The 17,333-nt window shown below is 37.7% G+C and overlaps 3 protein-coding genes across 7 annotated transcripts in view; 2 read left to right on the top strand and 1 right to left on the bottom strand.

Annotated features, from left to right (window-relative positions):
* Positions 1–3,289, top strand: part of LOC124184880 (Kv channel-interacting protein 1-like) — a 96,017-nt gene extending 92,728 nt beyond the window's left edge. For both annotated transcript variants that reach the window (XM_046575054.1, XM_046575053.1), the window contains exon 7: positions 2,860–3,289. In XM_046575054.1, coding sequence (XP_046431010.1) covers positions 2,860–2,970 — 111 coding nt within the window. In that variant the 3' untranslated portion in view covers positions 2,971–3,289. The remainder of the gene's footprint in view (positions 1–2,859) is intronic.
* Positions 3,290–7,886: 4,597 nt separating this feature from the next.
* On the bottom strand, positions 7,887–11,063 carry LOC124185607 (protein farnesyltransferase/geranylgeranyltransferase type-1 subunit alpha). The gene is made up of 5 exons (XM_046576519.1): positions 10,544–11,063; positions 9,946–10,300; positions 9,642–9,842; positions 9,283–9,469; positions 7,887–9,161 (listed from the first exon to the last, which is right to left on the bottom strand). Exons 1-5 carry the CDS (start codon positions 10,680–10,682, stop codon positions 9,036–9,038), a joined length of 1,008 nt encoding a protein of 335 aa, XP_046432475.1. The 5' UTR covers positions 10,683–11,063; the 3' UTR covers positions 7,887–9,035.
* A 243-nt stretch (positions 11,064–11,306) lies between these two features.
* Positions 11,307–16,046, top strand: LOC124185606 (serine/threonine-protein phosphatase PP1-beta catalytic subunit). Of its 4 annotated transcripts, none has more exons than XM_046576517.1 (7): positions 11,307–11,580; positions 12,049–12,120; positions 13,718–14,205; positions 14,324–14,422; positions 14,637–14,876; positions 14,970–15,119; positions 15,393–16,046. In XM_046576517.1, exons 1-6 carry the CDS (start codon positions 11,529–11,531, stop codon positions 15,072–15,074), a joined length of 1,056 nt encoding a protein of 351 aa, XP_046432473.1. In that variant the 5' UTR covers positions 11,307–11,528; the 3' UTR covers positions 15,075–15,119; positions 15,393–16,046. The 4 variants fall into 4 exon arrangements, with proteins under 4 accessions (XP_046432473.1, XP_046432471.1, XP_046432472.1 ...); XM_046576515.1 differs by having other exon boundaries at positions 15,193–16,046; XM_046576516.1 differs by having other exon boundaries at positions 11,308–11,580; positions 15,896–16,046.
* The last annotated feature ends 1,287 nt before the right edge of the window (positions 16,047–17,333 follow it).

Below are 17,333 nucleotides of genomic sequence, written 5' to 3'. Positions count from 1 at the left end.
ACAGCTTTCGTGATATGGATCTTTACCCCCAAAAAAGTCCCGCTGACAAGATAAGCAGACGGACAGTTGTTTTTATCCCGCAGGGGGTCAAGTTACCATGCAATGATCAGCTGTTCAACTGCACAATATTTTCGTAGGTTTACAAATCCCAAAGTGTCAGATGCGACATTACGAATCATTACAAGCAATTACCTACTCCATAGAATATTTAAACTTTCGAACTCACTTTTATTTCATTTAGTCAACCTGGAAAAGTAACCTCCAACGGACCCGGAAATTTGCATAAGTGGATTTAAATTGAATGGACTGATCAAGTTTCGTTTCTCTTGGGACGCGTCGTACGACGTTCTATAAAAAAAAACCTGAATATCATTTGATGCGTATGCGATTGAAAAGTTTTAAGGGTCCCACCGACTCCTAAAAAGAGTTTGAGAGAAGCGGGGAGTGTCGCGGTTCCCTGAAGATAAAATTGGCATCCAGAAATTGGTAAAACTCGATATGGAAATAAGGACGTTGGTTCATAAATTTTAGCGTTCGACAAGTAATGACGTAATAACGTAATGGAAAAGAAACAGCCTCGCTGTCTGACACATTTTTAAAAAGACGAACTAACGCGTGCTTCGAGCGTCATCAAGTGCCACGGAGTAACGGCGAAGAGCCGAAGATGCATTAGCGGACCTGCTTTCCCCAATTATGTTTGACGAGCTAGAAGCTTTGCTTGCAACAGGGTTGCTAATTACTCGGGAAAATCTGCCGCCTCGAAAACCCCGACAGGATTTCATCGGACGCGATGGACCGGGGTGAAAAATGCCCTCGGTTGACTTTAAAACCCAGACAAATATAAACTTTGGAATTTCCTTGTGCTTCCAAATTTGGGTTGACTGTAATATCCAGGATGTCACGGGTAATATCATCGAGTTCTGATGAAGTTTAGCCTGAACTCGGTGCACTCAATTTCAGATTCCCTAACATCTTCAGGCTTTCGACTGTTGCCTGACTCCTGATGAAGACACGCCCAAGGGTCATCAGCGGTTCAACGTTGAAATGCATCTAAATATAGGCCGTGGTGGCGACCTCGGTTTAATTTAAATTATCCGCATCTCCCTTGTTCCGCGGCAAACTCGTCCGTCCCTTCAGGTGGCCGCAATTTAATTACGCGACAAAACGACCGAGGCGAACTGACCGATGCAGGGGACGAAATAACCAGCTGGGCCAAAATTAAACACGGTGAAAACTCTAGCTGCGGGTATTGTAACAACCACACGCGTACACCTATGACCTTTGTTCTACTACTCATATTCAAAGTCTGCTTTTACTTCATTTCTCATGCCTGTGCGTTAATTACTATCTCGTAATGTTCCGTATAAATTTCACGCAAGAGTGAACGTGGAGGTATTCACTCGAGAAAATCATTAACGGATCGTAGTACAGGCTGAATAGTCGCTGAAACTTCATTGTGTTCCTGAGAAGCGATTCAAACTTAGAACTCGAACTCTAACCTGGAGCTAGACACGCGTTTTCAGCTGTAACGGTGTGCTCGAATATTGAGGAATATATTATTGTTCACGGTTCGAAGTCTGCAGTGGTAAAAAAAACTGCGATCGAAGAATTGGCAGTAAAAAAATTCATTACAACTATTTTTTTCTACTTCTACAACGTGCAGTTCGATAAAAAGAAGAAATCCTTCAAACTCTGTGATCCATTCGTTTTTGCTTCTAGCAAGGCATCCCAGATATTTTGTAACATGTTATAGTAGACTAAGAATTAAGCAGCACGTATTTTTTTTATCTCAAGTGGATGAAACCACTCAGTGAAATAAGATATGTCAAGGGACGATTTGGCAGCTTGTTGTAGTTTTTTTTTTTTTTTTTTTATTGAGAAAATTACATGTTTCATTTCTCGTTGTGAAAAAACTTTTCCAGTTTGACTGGTTAAAAAATATTACGTTCTTGTCAGTGAAACTGCCAAATTGCCCCTTGACGCGTCTTACTTTGGAGGGTGGTTTCATCCCCTTAAAGTGTTTCATGGCAGATAAGAAAAAATATGTGTCGCTTAGTTTTTAGTCTACTAGTCTAGTCTAATTCGGAGAAATCGACCGAATACCGTCCTTGCTAGGTGAAAATCTAACGAGTGAAAGGAAGTCGCGTAGCGATTTGTTGATTACATGATCGTTAAAGTCCTTTACATCCGCAATTATCCTTCTGCTAGGATGCAGCGTTATCATACGGATGTAATGTAGTTATACATTTGCATTTATGTCTGAAATATGACAGTGCATATCGGGGAATCGGATGCTTATCGCTAGTCGTAATATACCTATACACACAAACTGGTAAATTAATGTGAGTATATTCCTAAATTAATTCACCATATTCACCGACCTGGTGATTTCCGAAAGTTGACTATACCTAAGCCAACAATAGGAACTGGGATATCCGATAACAATACTCCGATTTAGACGGTCAAATTGACCCCTGAGTGTCATTAGTGAGACAAAACCCCAAAGTTTCACGTACTTATCTCGGAATGATCGCACTTTCTCTTCAATTTCATTTATTTTGTCCGGGAATTGAGTGTTTTCAAGATTTACACTCACGCATTCGATGAACTTCTAAGAGAATCCGTTTAGTTCTGAATTCATTTCATACACAGCAATGACCGAACTGAAACTCTGCGCAAACTAGCGCTGTGCGATTAATCAATTAATCGACGGTTTCGATGCATATACCGATTGACCTCTCGAATTATTATAAGGCAACTTCGATTGATCTAAACTGTGAATGGGATAAAACTCTGGGAAGTTTGTGTCAGTCCGAGAGGATGAGCGATTCTGACGACTCCCTCGCGTTTGGATTTCAGAAAATGGACGGCAACAGGGACGGAGTGGTGACGCTTAACGAGTTCCTGGACGCGTGTCGCGAGGACCCGGACATTTCGGCGAGCATGGCAGCCCTGGACACGGCCTTCTGACACTCGGTGCGGCCCCGCTACGCGCCCTGGACTTGAACGTCGCTCCGTCAACGAGAATCGTGGAATCGAGCCCGACGATTGCGCCTCGCCGAGGCGGTCGAGGAGCCGGACAAGCCCGTGGCGGAAGTGACCCATTACCGGAAGTCCTCGGGCCCTCGGGTTCGAGCTGTGGAAGGGTGCAGCGACCGCGAGGCGACGGGGGAAGACGGTGTGATTTTCCGTTCTCCGATTTAAAATCATTCGAGCCTGGCCGCAAATTCCTTCGAAAGTGAAAAATGCTGTTCGAGAAAGGTTGATTCCGAAGCTAATTGATGTGAGTTGGGAGGGAGGGGGGGGGGGGGGGGGGAGAGAAATTTCTGATCTGGATGTTATATTAAATTTGGGACCGGGAGCGTGAGTTTGAATTTACAGACGCGAAAGTTGCGCAAGATGGAATTCTGGATGATTTTTTCCTTCGATGACGGTGAATGTTATACATATAGAATCAGGAAACGTGTTTTGTAGATGTATTATGGTTGTATTGTGACTGTATAATACGCACGGTACGGGCACACGTTATACATATACGAGTATATAGGTGTAAGGTATTCACGAATGTTTTGATGAGAAAACGACGGTGCCAAATATTTTACGTGTATTATGTATATTTATTTAAGTCTAGTATTACAGTATCACGGTTGTAAGGAGGATATACGTGTAGGGTGAATAACGGATGGACGGGATTCATTAATAAATTAACATGCCGCACATTTTATGCCGACAAGCAAACACATAGACACGTGCAACACGCTATCAGAGATTCACTCGTACTTCTATATTTTTATAGTTTGCAATTTATATCCGTTTCGCAGGAACTGCAAATTATTATTTTTTTTTTTATTTTGTTTATTTGTGCAGTCCTAACTGTGCAAGGGTCAGCAATTATTATTTCATAACAATAAATTACTATGAAACAGTCGAAACATAGTTTTCAAACCGTGGAATCTGGTCGCAATTTTCTATTAAACGGGGTTGGATTGAACGAAATGACCGGTTATCGAATTGCAAAAACAGTAAACAGGCGATAGTCTATCTGACTCATATAGTCACACATTTTCACAGTCGGAAATGACGTCAGACGGAGTCCTCAGAACTCTTGATGCATCAAATGGCGAACACCCTCATGCGTACACAAAGGTACACAAGTACACACCGCAAATTATTCTGTGAACATTTCCGCCTCCAGGGGTTGCTTAGTTCAAATTAACACGTGGAAATTGTAGAACAGGAAACGCGACACAGTTGTCAATCGAATCTAAAATGATCAATCGTATCCAATCACGTACTGAATTAAATTTTCTTATACGCGATGCTGAGGTTCAATTTTATAAAATATCTCACACGATTCAACGCCTTTTCAGTATCACTCTATTTTCATGGAGCTGTTGTATTCACTGCCATTTTTTTTTTCATAAGTATTATTTTAGTTTCTTCTCTTTTCCAAACTTTATTCGCGAGATTCGAAACGCCTGATCACAGTCCTCGCACACATAGCATCACAATCGCAAAAAGGTACGATTATGTACGATTTAAGGAACATATGAATTAATAATAACGATAATGATATTAAAAGAAGAATGACAAAGAGAAAAAAAAAAGAAGAAAAATACTCCAGTAGAATGAGACTGCACGCAACGTGTAGGTGTGCCGCCTAGGGAGTAGGCTCGAGCGATAGGAGTATAACGATTTTATTACATAACTATACCTATATACATACACGATACACACATAAAATATACTGTATAATTAAACGAACAGAAACAAAAGTATTTATTTTTGTCAGAGGTATAATTGTTAATTAAGCTAAGCTTCGGCGCGTTGCACCGTTTGAAAACTGGGATAATATAATTGAAGGTATTACGTAATATATCCGTTAGCTTCTTAACGCTTAGCGAACACCAGTTCACTTACAGATTTTTCGGCTCCAAAGTATTCGGTGTATTTGTAGCCACATCTTCGAAGTATATCATGAAATTGTCGAACGTAAATTACGAAGGTTTTCGACGGTGCGACCCGGGGATTTAATGACTAATTGTAAGCGTATACTGTATAATTGTATATTAATGTAAGGTAATATGTAAATCGAGATTAACACAGTCGGATGTTGTCTCGTATCAACTCAATCACTACCACATGTCTTTGACGTTAATTCGTAAATGTGTATTATAAGAGATACGAAAAAAGTCGGAGATTTTTATGAAATCGCCGACGAGTATCTGTTATACATACTACATGCATACATGCATACATACATAGTAATTGCAACCATATTACGGTGATGAGGGACGTTACAATAATTCTCTATGAATATCAGAAATCTATTATTGAAATACTATTCGCTCTATCATAGTTTGTAGATTACCCTTTAGCTACAATCTACGACGATCTCTTGATGTAGGTACTAATGCACCATCTTAAACGTTCACTTCTAAGAATCTTCAATTCCTCGATAATATCTCAAATTATTCAACTCGTCATTTTACTGACCATGTTGTGGACCTACCGAACCTGTGTAGACTCTTACTGGCTGTACATCGCGGCATGTTGGGTTGCCTATCAACACGGAGCAAGGAACGCGTCGCACGAAACATCGATAATGCTGCGGACTAAATTACCGACTCCAAGGATGTCAATAAAACGGAATAGGCAAAATAACGTGTTGAGATGTTGACTCAGAAACCCTCTGTACGAAACGCGAAATAAGATCAAAATACCAATTTGGATGTAATGAAGCCTGTTTGATAGAAATATTTTTCCCACTGGCAAAGCCGTTATGTTCTGGATCGTGAAAAATCATATAAAATCGAGAGCTGTAAAAATTGTGTTGAATATCATTACGAAAAAACGAATCGGGTAGCATTTTCTAATCGTAAGTTTTCATGATCGATCGATCCAAGTTCCAAACCCACAAGATATTAGTAGTACATGTACGCTATGTGTAAACATTTTATATAGGCTGCAACTGCGCTCGAAGAAGTAAACGCTTTGAAAATTTTCAAATTTCGCAGGACATATGGTCCCGCTTTAGGAAAGCTTTTTTAGGATATTCAAACGACGGTATAATACTATTCTCCTCTCTATATTATACCTTCAATAAGCACCCGTAGAAGTGTAGCAATATTGAAATCTATCTTCTATACATACATAGATAGGAAATATAGATATATGCATATTCGATACATGTCTCTTAAACTTCGATCGAAAAAGATAATGAAGCATGATGAAAAGTTTAGAATTTAAACAAACGATGATTAAAAAAAAAAATAAGCAACGAGAGAAAGAAAAGCAACTGACGCATAGGTAAGAATATTAACTATCAAGTACGAGAAATCACCCGCCTAAGAGTAATAATAAGAAACTTCAAATCGTGTTATGGAAAATCGCTGAGATTGTCATATTCGCGATGGAAAATTCCTCACTGAACGAACCCCATGGCTGCGCATTATTCAACAAATTACTTTGACTATCCAATCGCAGAATAGCAACAACGCGTTATAATGACACAACCACTAGAGATAATTATGTGAGGATGTTGAGGATTAAACGGCAGATTCCGAATCGCCGCACCTTTTTGTCATAGAGGGAAAGCTTTACCGATCGTGTATACTAATATTACAAATCATTTCTAAAATGCGACGATACTTGGAAGCTATCTATTTAAATTAATAGTCGAATGTATGTTCAATTATTTGCCAAGAGATGGCTAAAAATTTCGCAACAATTTTCAACATGTTGACCAAGACCTAACTGCTCAAAATTCGTAGACGAAAAAAGTTATAGTACTGTATAATTGAAGAGTCGAATATAAAAGTAAACCATATGTAACTAGGCTATGGTACGAATTTCTTAACGCAATTCGAGAGCGACGTCGTACTAATAAATTGTTTTTTCCATCATTTTTATTGGCGTGGATAACGCTGGATAACGGAAGAATGATAAAATGATAACACAGCCGGACAAGAAACGCAAGCTTGTAATTGACGGCTGCGTTGATTTGCTGGCCGCTTTTTAATTCGCCTATCGAATATTATAGACAAACATCTTTCCACGACGAAAGCAAACCTTTCATCGGAGCTTCGCCATAAATTTGAATTAAAACTATCACTTCTGCGCTACAAGTTCGATAAGTACCTTTTTAATCCGAAAAATTTAACTCGAGTACGAGAGTTTAACTCGCGTCTGTGTGGTTCGTAATTCTAATAGGAAATTTTCCCAGGTGGAGTTGTTTCTCTATGATTACTAGGTGCTGATAGTAATTAGTGTTAATAACAGATGAATATATCCGATAAAATACGTGCGTGATAAGTGGGTATGTACGCGCATAACTCAGACACACAAACACATACAATGGTTAAATTAATATACGATGTTATAGATATATTATATAATATATATACCTATATATATATATATATATATATATATATATATATATATATATGAAGGATTTTAAAAGCGAAACTTACATGACGATATATTTTCAGTGTAAATCAAGTGTATATGTATATATCGTGGCAAGACTACGTGTTTCATAGCTTTAATCTTGACGTCACGTTGGAACGGGTAACACATTTCTAATTGCAAAGGTGACAAAATTTCTCTGATCTAATTAACGCACCTCGGTAATCAACAAATGGACTGATCAGTCCGTTGTTTGGTAATTTCAGATCAGAACTTATTGAAACAAATTGAAATTTATCCTTTCCGCGATTTTTTTTTTTTACGTTCTTCAATCTGAAATCATTTAAAAAAACATTTGGACCTTTTTTTCCTTTTACTGTTTTAATCGTATTTGATTAACTTCGAACGAGTGGAATACTGAAGAGAATTTGCAAATTCTAGCATTGCAAATAGATATGTGTTTTTGCCACCAATCGGAACGAGTGTGTAAAATAATTGTTTGGATGTTGGTTGTTAAATGTTTAGGCTACGTATACCCAGGTCAAGATCGAGCCAACGCTTTCATCCGGTTTAAATTATCGATATTCAAATTTTTGTAATATAATCCGATAAAACTTCAAACTCTCCATTTATCAGTGGACGTAGCAGGATGAGACCCGCTGCATGAAAGGTTTGCCAAATTACCTGAACGTACGGAATTGTAGCTTAAGTGCGAAACGACCGATATAGTTGTATGCAGACCTATAGGTACCCTGTATCCTAAAATGCTCTAAAAAAATACCATATCGCGGTGTAACCGCGTTTAGCTGTTAGGTTCAAGTTTTTAAGTACCGTTACTAGGTTGTTAACGTACTAAAAGAAACATTTATTTTAAATATTAAAATTAAAGTACGAGAATATGCTCACGAATCCGACCGAAGCGGCTGAATGGATTTTGTTGAAAGTATTGATATTTGTTTCGTTCACGTTCCACGAGATTAAACGCGTTGTATTATTAAACCAAGAAGTACCTACAGTCAAGCCCAAGCCTAGCCAACGTTAATTATTATTAAAAATTGTATTATATCTGGGAATATGTAACTGTTTTATAAATAAATAAGTAATTACCGTTTCATCCGACCCTCTATTTTCTATGGATCATTGATCCGGCCAAAGTACGACTAGTTTATTGTTTTACTTGGATTAACTGCTGGGTAAGAAGGAAAACAACGTATAAGCCTCGATTGACAAGTAAGTTGTTTCATTAAATATCTAGTTTATTTATATACATACATAAAATGTCGATTGATGTCGAAAATTTAAATAAGCCTCGGAACGATTTCTCAGTCATTAATAGCGGCGCTGCATTGTCTCGTCGTAATTGCCGTCAAACCAGACAAGAAATTCTAATGAACAAGGTACGAAATTTCGCGGTCAACATCAACTTGTTTGTTAAGTACAGAGCGCAAAAATTTCACTGTCAATAAGATGGCGCATCGAATTGATTTCAGCTAAAATTACGTCGTCACAGCAGCGCCGTCGTACTGTGATATCAAGTGTGCGAATTCATGTGACACCGTGTTAATTAATCTTTGTTTTGAATCAGTACTAGAATACACAGTACCCTGATTCAAAAGTAAGGAGTTTCACGTACATAAGACGCGTTGCCCGTCCTGCGAAGCGCTGTTAGACAGTTTTTGCAGTTGCTGACTTATATACTCCCAGTATCTCCTTCTTATTTTGTCGTGTTCCTCCGCCAGTTCTTTGCACAGCTAAAAGATACGGGAAAAAGTCAAGTGCAAGTAAGCATTTAGAATACTGAGATCGAGTTTTATTCATTTAGATTATTCGTGAAAGATATTTGTCAGGCGAAGGAAGAATGCTGTTGCTTACTGCAAGCGCACGTTCAATAGTGAATGGTGATTCTGGTTCTATGTCAGCGCCGTGTCTCTCCTGGCAAATGTCTATCATGCAGGCTAGCAGATGTATGCTCCGCGAGCCTCCTGCATACAATGCTTCGCAACTCTCGAGGACTTTTTTATTTCGCCCGAGTCCGCCGTCACCATCGTGCTGCAAGATGCTAATGAGAAAAAAGGCGAGAAAATAAGCAATGTCGAAATTTTACTTTGCGCTTGGTAGTTCGCAATCAATACTCGCATGAACTTTCACATTACAAGTAAATTTTTTTCTTTCCTCATTACCAGAAATATGTAGATTAATGTGACTATATTTTTTTGGCTACAGATACGAACCCTCTGAGATAATTCCATGCACTTTCATTCCCCTTGACTAGCTCGATTTTCTTGAAAGTATAATCAACTTCTCGTTCAATAACATGCGGCTCAAACTTTGTTGTATTATTCAAGACAAAGTAGCGTTGATTCCAAGCAGAATTATTTCTCACGTCGGCGTCCAGCAGTTGCTCAACATATTCCAACTCTCCGTCAAACAAACTGGCAATTGAATATGCACGTTTATTACTCTAGTAAGCAATTTTTTGTGCTTGAACAGAATACTACTTACGCTAAGAAAAATAAATTCGTAAAAAATACTTGCTTAAAAGTTTTTATAATCCATTGGCGATGCTGCCACGCATGATAATTCTTCGCATCCTTTTTCAGTACATTTTCAGTCAGAGCTAAGTCCAAGCTTGGATCTTGGAGCCATTCCACGATTACCCTACGGTGATGCCATACTTGGTAGTTTTTTGGAGTTCTTCTAATCATTGTTTCTATATACTTGAGTTCGTTCCAGAGGTTCTTGTCCAGTGCTTTCAATATCTCTCTCCTGTACTGCCATACCGTATAATTTGCTGAATTCAGCATTATGCAGTCCCCCGTTAAGTTCAGAGCTCGCTCAGACTTTTCGCCAGACTTCAGAATGGCTCTGAAGTAATCGTATGCATCTTTGACTGTGAAAACGGTTTGAAACTTGATAGTTTTTATCAATTCAAATCGAAATTTGCAATTATTCACATCGTCGATTTTGCGTTGATCTCAACTGTTTATAAGCTAAATTATAATAGGTTACATCCACATTGTGGACCCACCTGATCGGTTATATTCTAAAAGCTTCGTGATTCGAATCTGACGCATAAACTACCAAGAAATAATTGACGAAACAATTGAACGAATTGAATATTTAAATATCTTACATGTTTCGGAATAGGCAATCGCGACAATTGGGTGAGGTCCATCATCCTGTGGAACAGGCGTAACGTCCTTCCATTCATTTCTGTCCCTGTAGAAAACCCAGGTGCTCGGTATTTCTTCTTCTTCAGAAGAGTCAGACATATTTTCACCCGGCAAACGTGGTCATAAGAATTTTAACGAAACCCGCTCGACTTTAGCTATCGTCCTCTTTTCTTAATCCCACCCGATTTCTACCCGTATTCCACGTTCGGGTCCTACTGTATAATCTCACCGCATATCTCACAACCGCAAAGCCGCGGTCGCGAATTTCAGTGCTACCAACTTAGGTTTAATAAACAAAATCAAAAGTCATGCGCATCGACATATAGGTATATGTCCGTGGTCATGCGTTCCCAGCCATCGAGGCATAATAAACAAAATTGAAGCGGTGCGATCCGAAATTACGCGAGGCTTACGGAACACTATCGTATCGGTCTATTGACCATGAAATAATCATACAGAAGAATTATAGAGACGAATTATAAGGCAAAATTAGAGACTGTTAGGTAGAATCTGGCAAACGGAACTGTGTGATGTGATAAATTTAAATATTCCGTAGTGGAGTACTGGATAGCATACGCACCATAGAAAATGTGTATACACATGTAGATGGCGCTTATAATAGTTTTCACCACGGTTTTACATGCAGACCGTGGTTTTCACGAGTGAAAAATGTCAGAATCAGGACCCAGTATCGGCAGTCAGTATAACCTCGGTTTCGGAACACACGTTGCGTCGGGATTAGGCCGAGTGAAGACTTCGGAACGCGCGTATACCGCAAGGTCAAGAAAAAGAAGTTAGCGGCATCTGGTGAGTGCTTGTGATTGTAGTGTGTGGTCGAGGGTCAAGCCTCCAGGGCGAAGCGCCTAGTGGAAACAAGGAACTATAGATCTACTTGTTCCGACAAACGACTTCCTAGGAGTTGGGTCCTAGAGTAGTGCAGAAAAAATGGCGGATGCGGACTTGGATATCGACAATCTGATACAGAGATTGCTTGAAGGTACGTCTAAAATATAATATAACGATACGGATGTCATGGCCAAAGTTATACCGTCTATCGCATCTCTCTACTAACATACGCCGAGCCTTTATTTCCCATGATATTTCACGTTATAATCGTAAACCAATTATGTGCTGTCTAGTGTGTTTTCTATACTGGCAATGAAAAATATCACTTCTTTCCTATACTCTCTTATCTCTTCTCTTTTTCTTCCCACACTACCGCTAATATTTCTCAGTCTATTCGTACATTATTATGAAAGAAACGTCGTTGGCTCACTCCACACTTGTCAGCTGTTTCCTATAACAGAGAAAAATTGGAAATAAACGACTAATTGTTGTCTTAACGGACACCGTTTGTCGGTATGGACACATCGTATATTGATTTTTTATTTGTTTTCGTAAAATTTTCTGTTTTTTTTCTCTGTCATGCTAACCGTATTTGTGGGGATGATCTTTTGCGGTAAAGTATATCAAACGCAGAAAGAACAGGTTCAGAAAAAGGCTAAACTTAAAGACATTTTTACCTCAGACTTTGTCGGTATGCCAATTTATTAATATATTAAAAAAAATTTTTTCTCATTGTTAATTTTTTCTTTTTTATTTCACCGTTACCATTTACCAAATGCATCCACATTAATTGTTATCGATATATCTATCAGTTTGCGTTCTCACACTATTGAATGCAACATCAGCACCAATCCTCCCTTTTCTTCATGTATCAATCTCGTATTTCGATACACGGTCGAGCTCACACAAACCTTACACAGTGAAACGCTCGTCTTGAGAACAAAGTTCCATACCACTTCCAGCAATATTGTTTACCTTGCAAGATTTGCTAAATATAGATTTTATACTCCAAACACCACGTGGCTTTGCTCGGATTAGACTTAGGCTTCAAATTAAATTCGTCATCACCAAGGGGAACTAAATCTAGAACTATGTTTGTAAGTTCTTGTCTTGCGACATTCATTTTAGTCAACTTCAGCAGTATATTTCTTTCAATATCTTGCCGTCGCTCTGTTAATTATCATTTTTATCTTTGGTGCTAGGCGCATGTCTTTTCTATATACATAAATTGCTAGTTACGTTTTCTTTCTATTGATAATTACCACCAGATGTAGTCCTTCTAACATTTAACAAAGAAGAAAAAAAAAATAGGTAAGAACTCGAGCTATGCATAATAGAGAACTTGCTAAGTGCGGTAAATTTTCATTGCAACATGACAGGAAAACAAAAAGACTAGACTTTTATCCGCTGTTCGCATTATTCTATCCAATAAGTACAGGATGTAGTGTCATTGGTGATACGACGACCTATCTATACATTTTATTTCGTAATAGTTACAGTCATCGTCATGCAAAAGTGATCCAACTACACTGCACAGGCCTTCAAAGTCGTCTATAAATAACAAATTAACACTACCAAGCTGGAGAACATCTGCTTTATTTTGATTACGTCACTGTAAATACAGTCCATCTAAACTTTGCTTCGTTAAATTTTGTTTCTTCATTTTGTTTTGAAGATATTCTTTAACGACGGCGATCAACTAGCTGCTTATTCTTCGAAAAGTAACTAACTGTAACAGAATATCCGACAGTCATTTCTAGCTTGTATAATAAAGCACAGAGAATTTTCTTTTCTTTTTTATTACGTAGGTAACAGAATATTTGGTCACTTAACTTGTGGGTAGTATTCCAGCACTCTCCCCTGATCTTGAAATACTTTTAGCAACATCTCTTGGCAGAATGTCACCACACTTTTGCATAATTACTTTTTGACTTCCTTTCTCTATCGTCGTTCCAGTATAAACGCAACGGTACTGTATAGTTGTAAATTACCAAACTGTATAGATAGATAGTAACGTAGTTATACATCGTAGAAAATAAAGATCCCAAAAAAAGATTTGATTAAATTAACCCTTTTAGCGTAGCATTTTGTAAAAAGTTATTTTTCGGCACAACAAACTATTAAAGCCGTACAATTTATATCATAGTAGAGAGCATCAACGTTCTATAAAATCATAATTCATTCATTGTTAAACTTGCAAAGCTGATGTTGAAAAAATAAATCTGCCTCGATGTTATGACTCTACTAGCGAATACCGCTGACTATAAACTCGAAAATTTTGGACACAGTGCGAGGATGTCGACCTGGGAAATCGGTGGTAATGACAGAGGCCGAAGTGAGAGGCCTCTGTCTGAAATCGCGGGAGATATTCCTTCAGCAGCCGATACTACTGGAGCTCGAAGCACCGCTTAAAATATGCGGCGATATTCACGGCCAGTACACAGACCTGCTGCGGCTATTTGAGTACGGCGGATTTCCTCCAGAGGCAAACTATCTCTTTCTAGGTGACTACGTCGACAGAGGCAAACAGTCTCTGGAAACGATATGCCTGTTACTCGCCTACAAGATCAAATACCCAGAAAACTTCTTCTTGCTAAGAGGAAACCACGAATGCGCCAGCATAAACAGGATATACGGATTTTACGACGAATGTAAACGCAGATATAATATAAAACTGTGGAAAACCTTTACCGATTGCTTCAACTGCTTACCCATCGCCGCTATTATCGATGAAAAGATATTCTGCTGCCACGGCGGACTCAGTCCTGATCTCCAGGTGATTATTTAATTCGTATTTTTGAGAAAAGTTTGAACACTTTTCAGCAAAAGTTAGATGCAAAAACATAAAAATTACATCAAATGATTAAACGTAACGAGTAACATTGGTTTTACAGGGAATGGAGCAAATCAGAAGAATCATGCGTCCAACCGATGTTCCAGATACAGGACTTTTATGCGATCTCCTTTGGTCTGACCCCGACAAAGATGTTCAGGTGTGTATAAAATGTATTAGAATACGCCGGGTGTAGCAGGATACAGCGTGTTACCTGTCTCTATTTATATCATTGTGTAATAACTTATCAGATGGTTCGAAGCAACGGTGTACAGCACACGACTGTCTAAACACGCCTACAATGTTGATTCTGAGCTGCGTCCAGCAAGATTTTACAATGCGATGTAATGTGAGGCTGTTTTTCTCTCCCGCAGGGATGGGGCGAGAATGACAGAGGCGTATCTTTCACATTCGGACCTGACGTAGTTTCCAAATTCCTAAGTCGACACGATATGGATCTCATATGCAGAGCTCACCAGGTCGTCGAAGATGGTTACGAATTTTTTGCTAAAAGGCAGCTCGTCACACTTTTCTCAGCTCCGAATTACTGCGGGGAATTCGACAACGCCGGCGGAATGATGAGCGTCGACGAAACTCTGATGTGCAGTTTTCAGGTAATCTTCGCTTTTCGTTTCTTATTCACCAGCGAAGATGACCGATTACTTTGATGCCCCTTTTCTACATTGTTCGATTTAAAATCATTACAGATCCTGAAGCCTTCTGAAAAAAAAGCAAAATACCAGTACAGTGGAATGACTGCGCAAGGTGGCAGGCCATCTACGCCGCAGAGGAATCCAACAAAAAAGAAATGACCACCTTTCGCTGATCCCGCGTAGCAGCAAACACTTTCGTTCTAGGTAAGATGATTATAGAGAGAGAGAAAAAAACAAACAAGTATATTAATAAATATCTAATTTTTTATCTATTCAGACTGAATGATTTACGATGCAAATACTGTGAATACTTACGTCACATGATAAAATCGATCCCTGTGAATATAGAACACTGCAACAGGCCTCCTAAACGTCTTAGACTCGATTTGCAAAAAAATTCAAAAGAAAACGAAGAAAAGTTAAACTCCACTGGGAGACCTGCCATAAGTTCTCTTTTGATCTTTAGCTATTTTTCAGCTGGTAGAATTTTCATCGCCTTTCAATGAATAACGCGTTTTACTGAAAATATATAACGCCGGAAAGGAGGCAAGGGTTCAGTGACACATATTGAAGGAAGTAACCTAGTCTCTACAATTATAATTAAACAAATCAGATTATATTTATTAAATTATTGTTAATAATTGAATCAGTGGCAGTTATAGACGATAATCACGACTCATGAATCACTGCGGTGAACGATTTGAAGAAAAGTATATAAATAGATGGGAGGAGCTTTAACTTACATTGAACGACGACGTCGGACGTTTTCAGTTAACTTTTCCGTGCATTGATCTCGCTTTGCTTTAGTTTATAAAATAACATTACCTCTTTTAAATCCAAAATTAATCAGCCATACTGAGTCCTGAAGATGCCAGAGACATTTAACCTGCTTAAATCCTAAATCATACCAACAATGTGAGTAAAAGTTGACCGAAATCCGTAGAATATTGGACTTGATTTTATTTTTCTATATGTTTCAGCTGTGGAACGTGTCACTACAGTATGTACACTAACTAAAAACTCATAATTCAAAACGAAACGAAATAAAATGAAAAAAAAAATAAACAGCAAACTTGAATACCTAAAACGGGAAACGACATCTTCCTTATTACATCTCAATTACACTATTATCGCAGGATGCTTCTTTGTATAAAATATCGATCAATATATACATTTTTTTTTTTTTTTTTGTTCCTCTAGTTAAAAAAAGTCACTTTATCGACTAACCAATTTGTTTATAGGGTGAACAAAATAAGCGAGTTCCGTCAACATAAGCACTAAAAAATAGCATATGTACTTCATATACTCCTTGCTACCATTCTCAGTAACAGTTATTCATTTTCTCTTACATGATGAGCGATCCTTTTCTATTTCATTCATTTTTGCGTTTAGCAGCATTTTTATTCTCATTTATTTACTCCTAATTATTTATTATTACTATTTGTTCGTTCAATTTCGACAGGCAGGTTTATATATATATATTTTCTTTTTTTTTTTGCCTCGTCCTAACTTAATTATTGATAAACATTCAGCATACACAAGGAACGCCATACATACAACTATACCTTCGTGTAAATTATTGTTATTATTATCATCATTATCATCGTCATCATTGTTATTAATAATGTTATCATTATTATTATTGTTGTTATTATTATTTTAATTATTATTACCGTCGGAAATCATCTTTTCTTAATCGCTTATTTATTTTCGAACGTAGCATTGTATCCTACAATTTACGGACTGAGGCAGAAAAAAGAATATTCAGTGTAATAGCTGTCGAATTGAACCGCGTATAACATAGAGGACACAATGCTTACATAAAAATAGTCGGGTAATATGTACTACGATACTGTAATAGGGAAAAAGAAAAAAATTCTTTTGAATATGAATAGTTTTCAGTTACACACATACGTTATTATTATTATTAATATAACATAAATATATATCATAAATATACATGTGTGTGTATATATATATATATATGTATATACATATATGCATTTAAGACCACAAATGAGAAACAAATACAAGAAAAAGAACGGAAAAAAACAACAAATTTATAAAAATGAAAAAAGCCCCAGTATTTTAATGACTTTAAAGATGATGCTTCTACAACTAAATACGCCTTTATTCGACGTGTATTTTAAGGGGATTTAAATCATTAGTAAGAGACAAAATGAATAAAGTAACAGATGAAACAAGCTATGTAAATTAATCGGTATGTTCCGTTGAAAGCTATCTTGAAACCAATGGAATAACTATGTCACATGATAAATGTTGAGGGAATTTTTCCCATTGCTCTATTGTACAAAGTTAAGATAAATACCCGAAATATACTTCGTCGCACTATATCCTACGTATCTGCGTTTATTGGAGCAGAATAAAACTTAAGATAAAGGTTATAAAATTAACGCA

The sequence above is a fragment of the Neodiprion fabricii genome, chromosome 6 (genome assembly GCF_021155785.1).
Source record: "Neodiprion fabricii isolate iyNeoFabr1 chromosome 6, iyNeoFabr1.1, whole genome shotgun sequence".
In the NCBI taxonomy this organism is placed as follows: Eukaryota; Metazoa; Arthropoda; class Insecta; order Hymenoptera; family Diprionidae; genus Neodiprion; species Neodiprion fabricii.
Note: the sequence above shows the minus strand (reverse complement) of the source record. Positions and strands in the feature narration are given on the sequence as shown.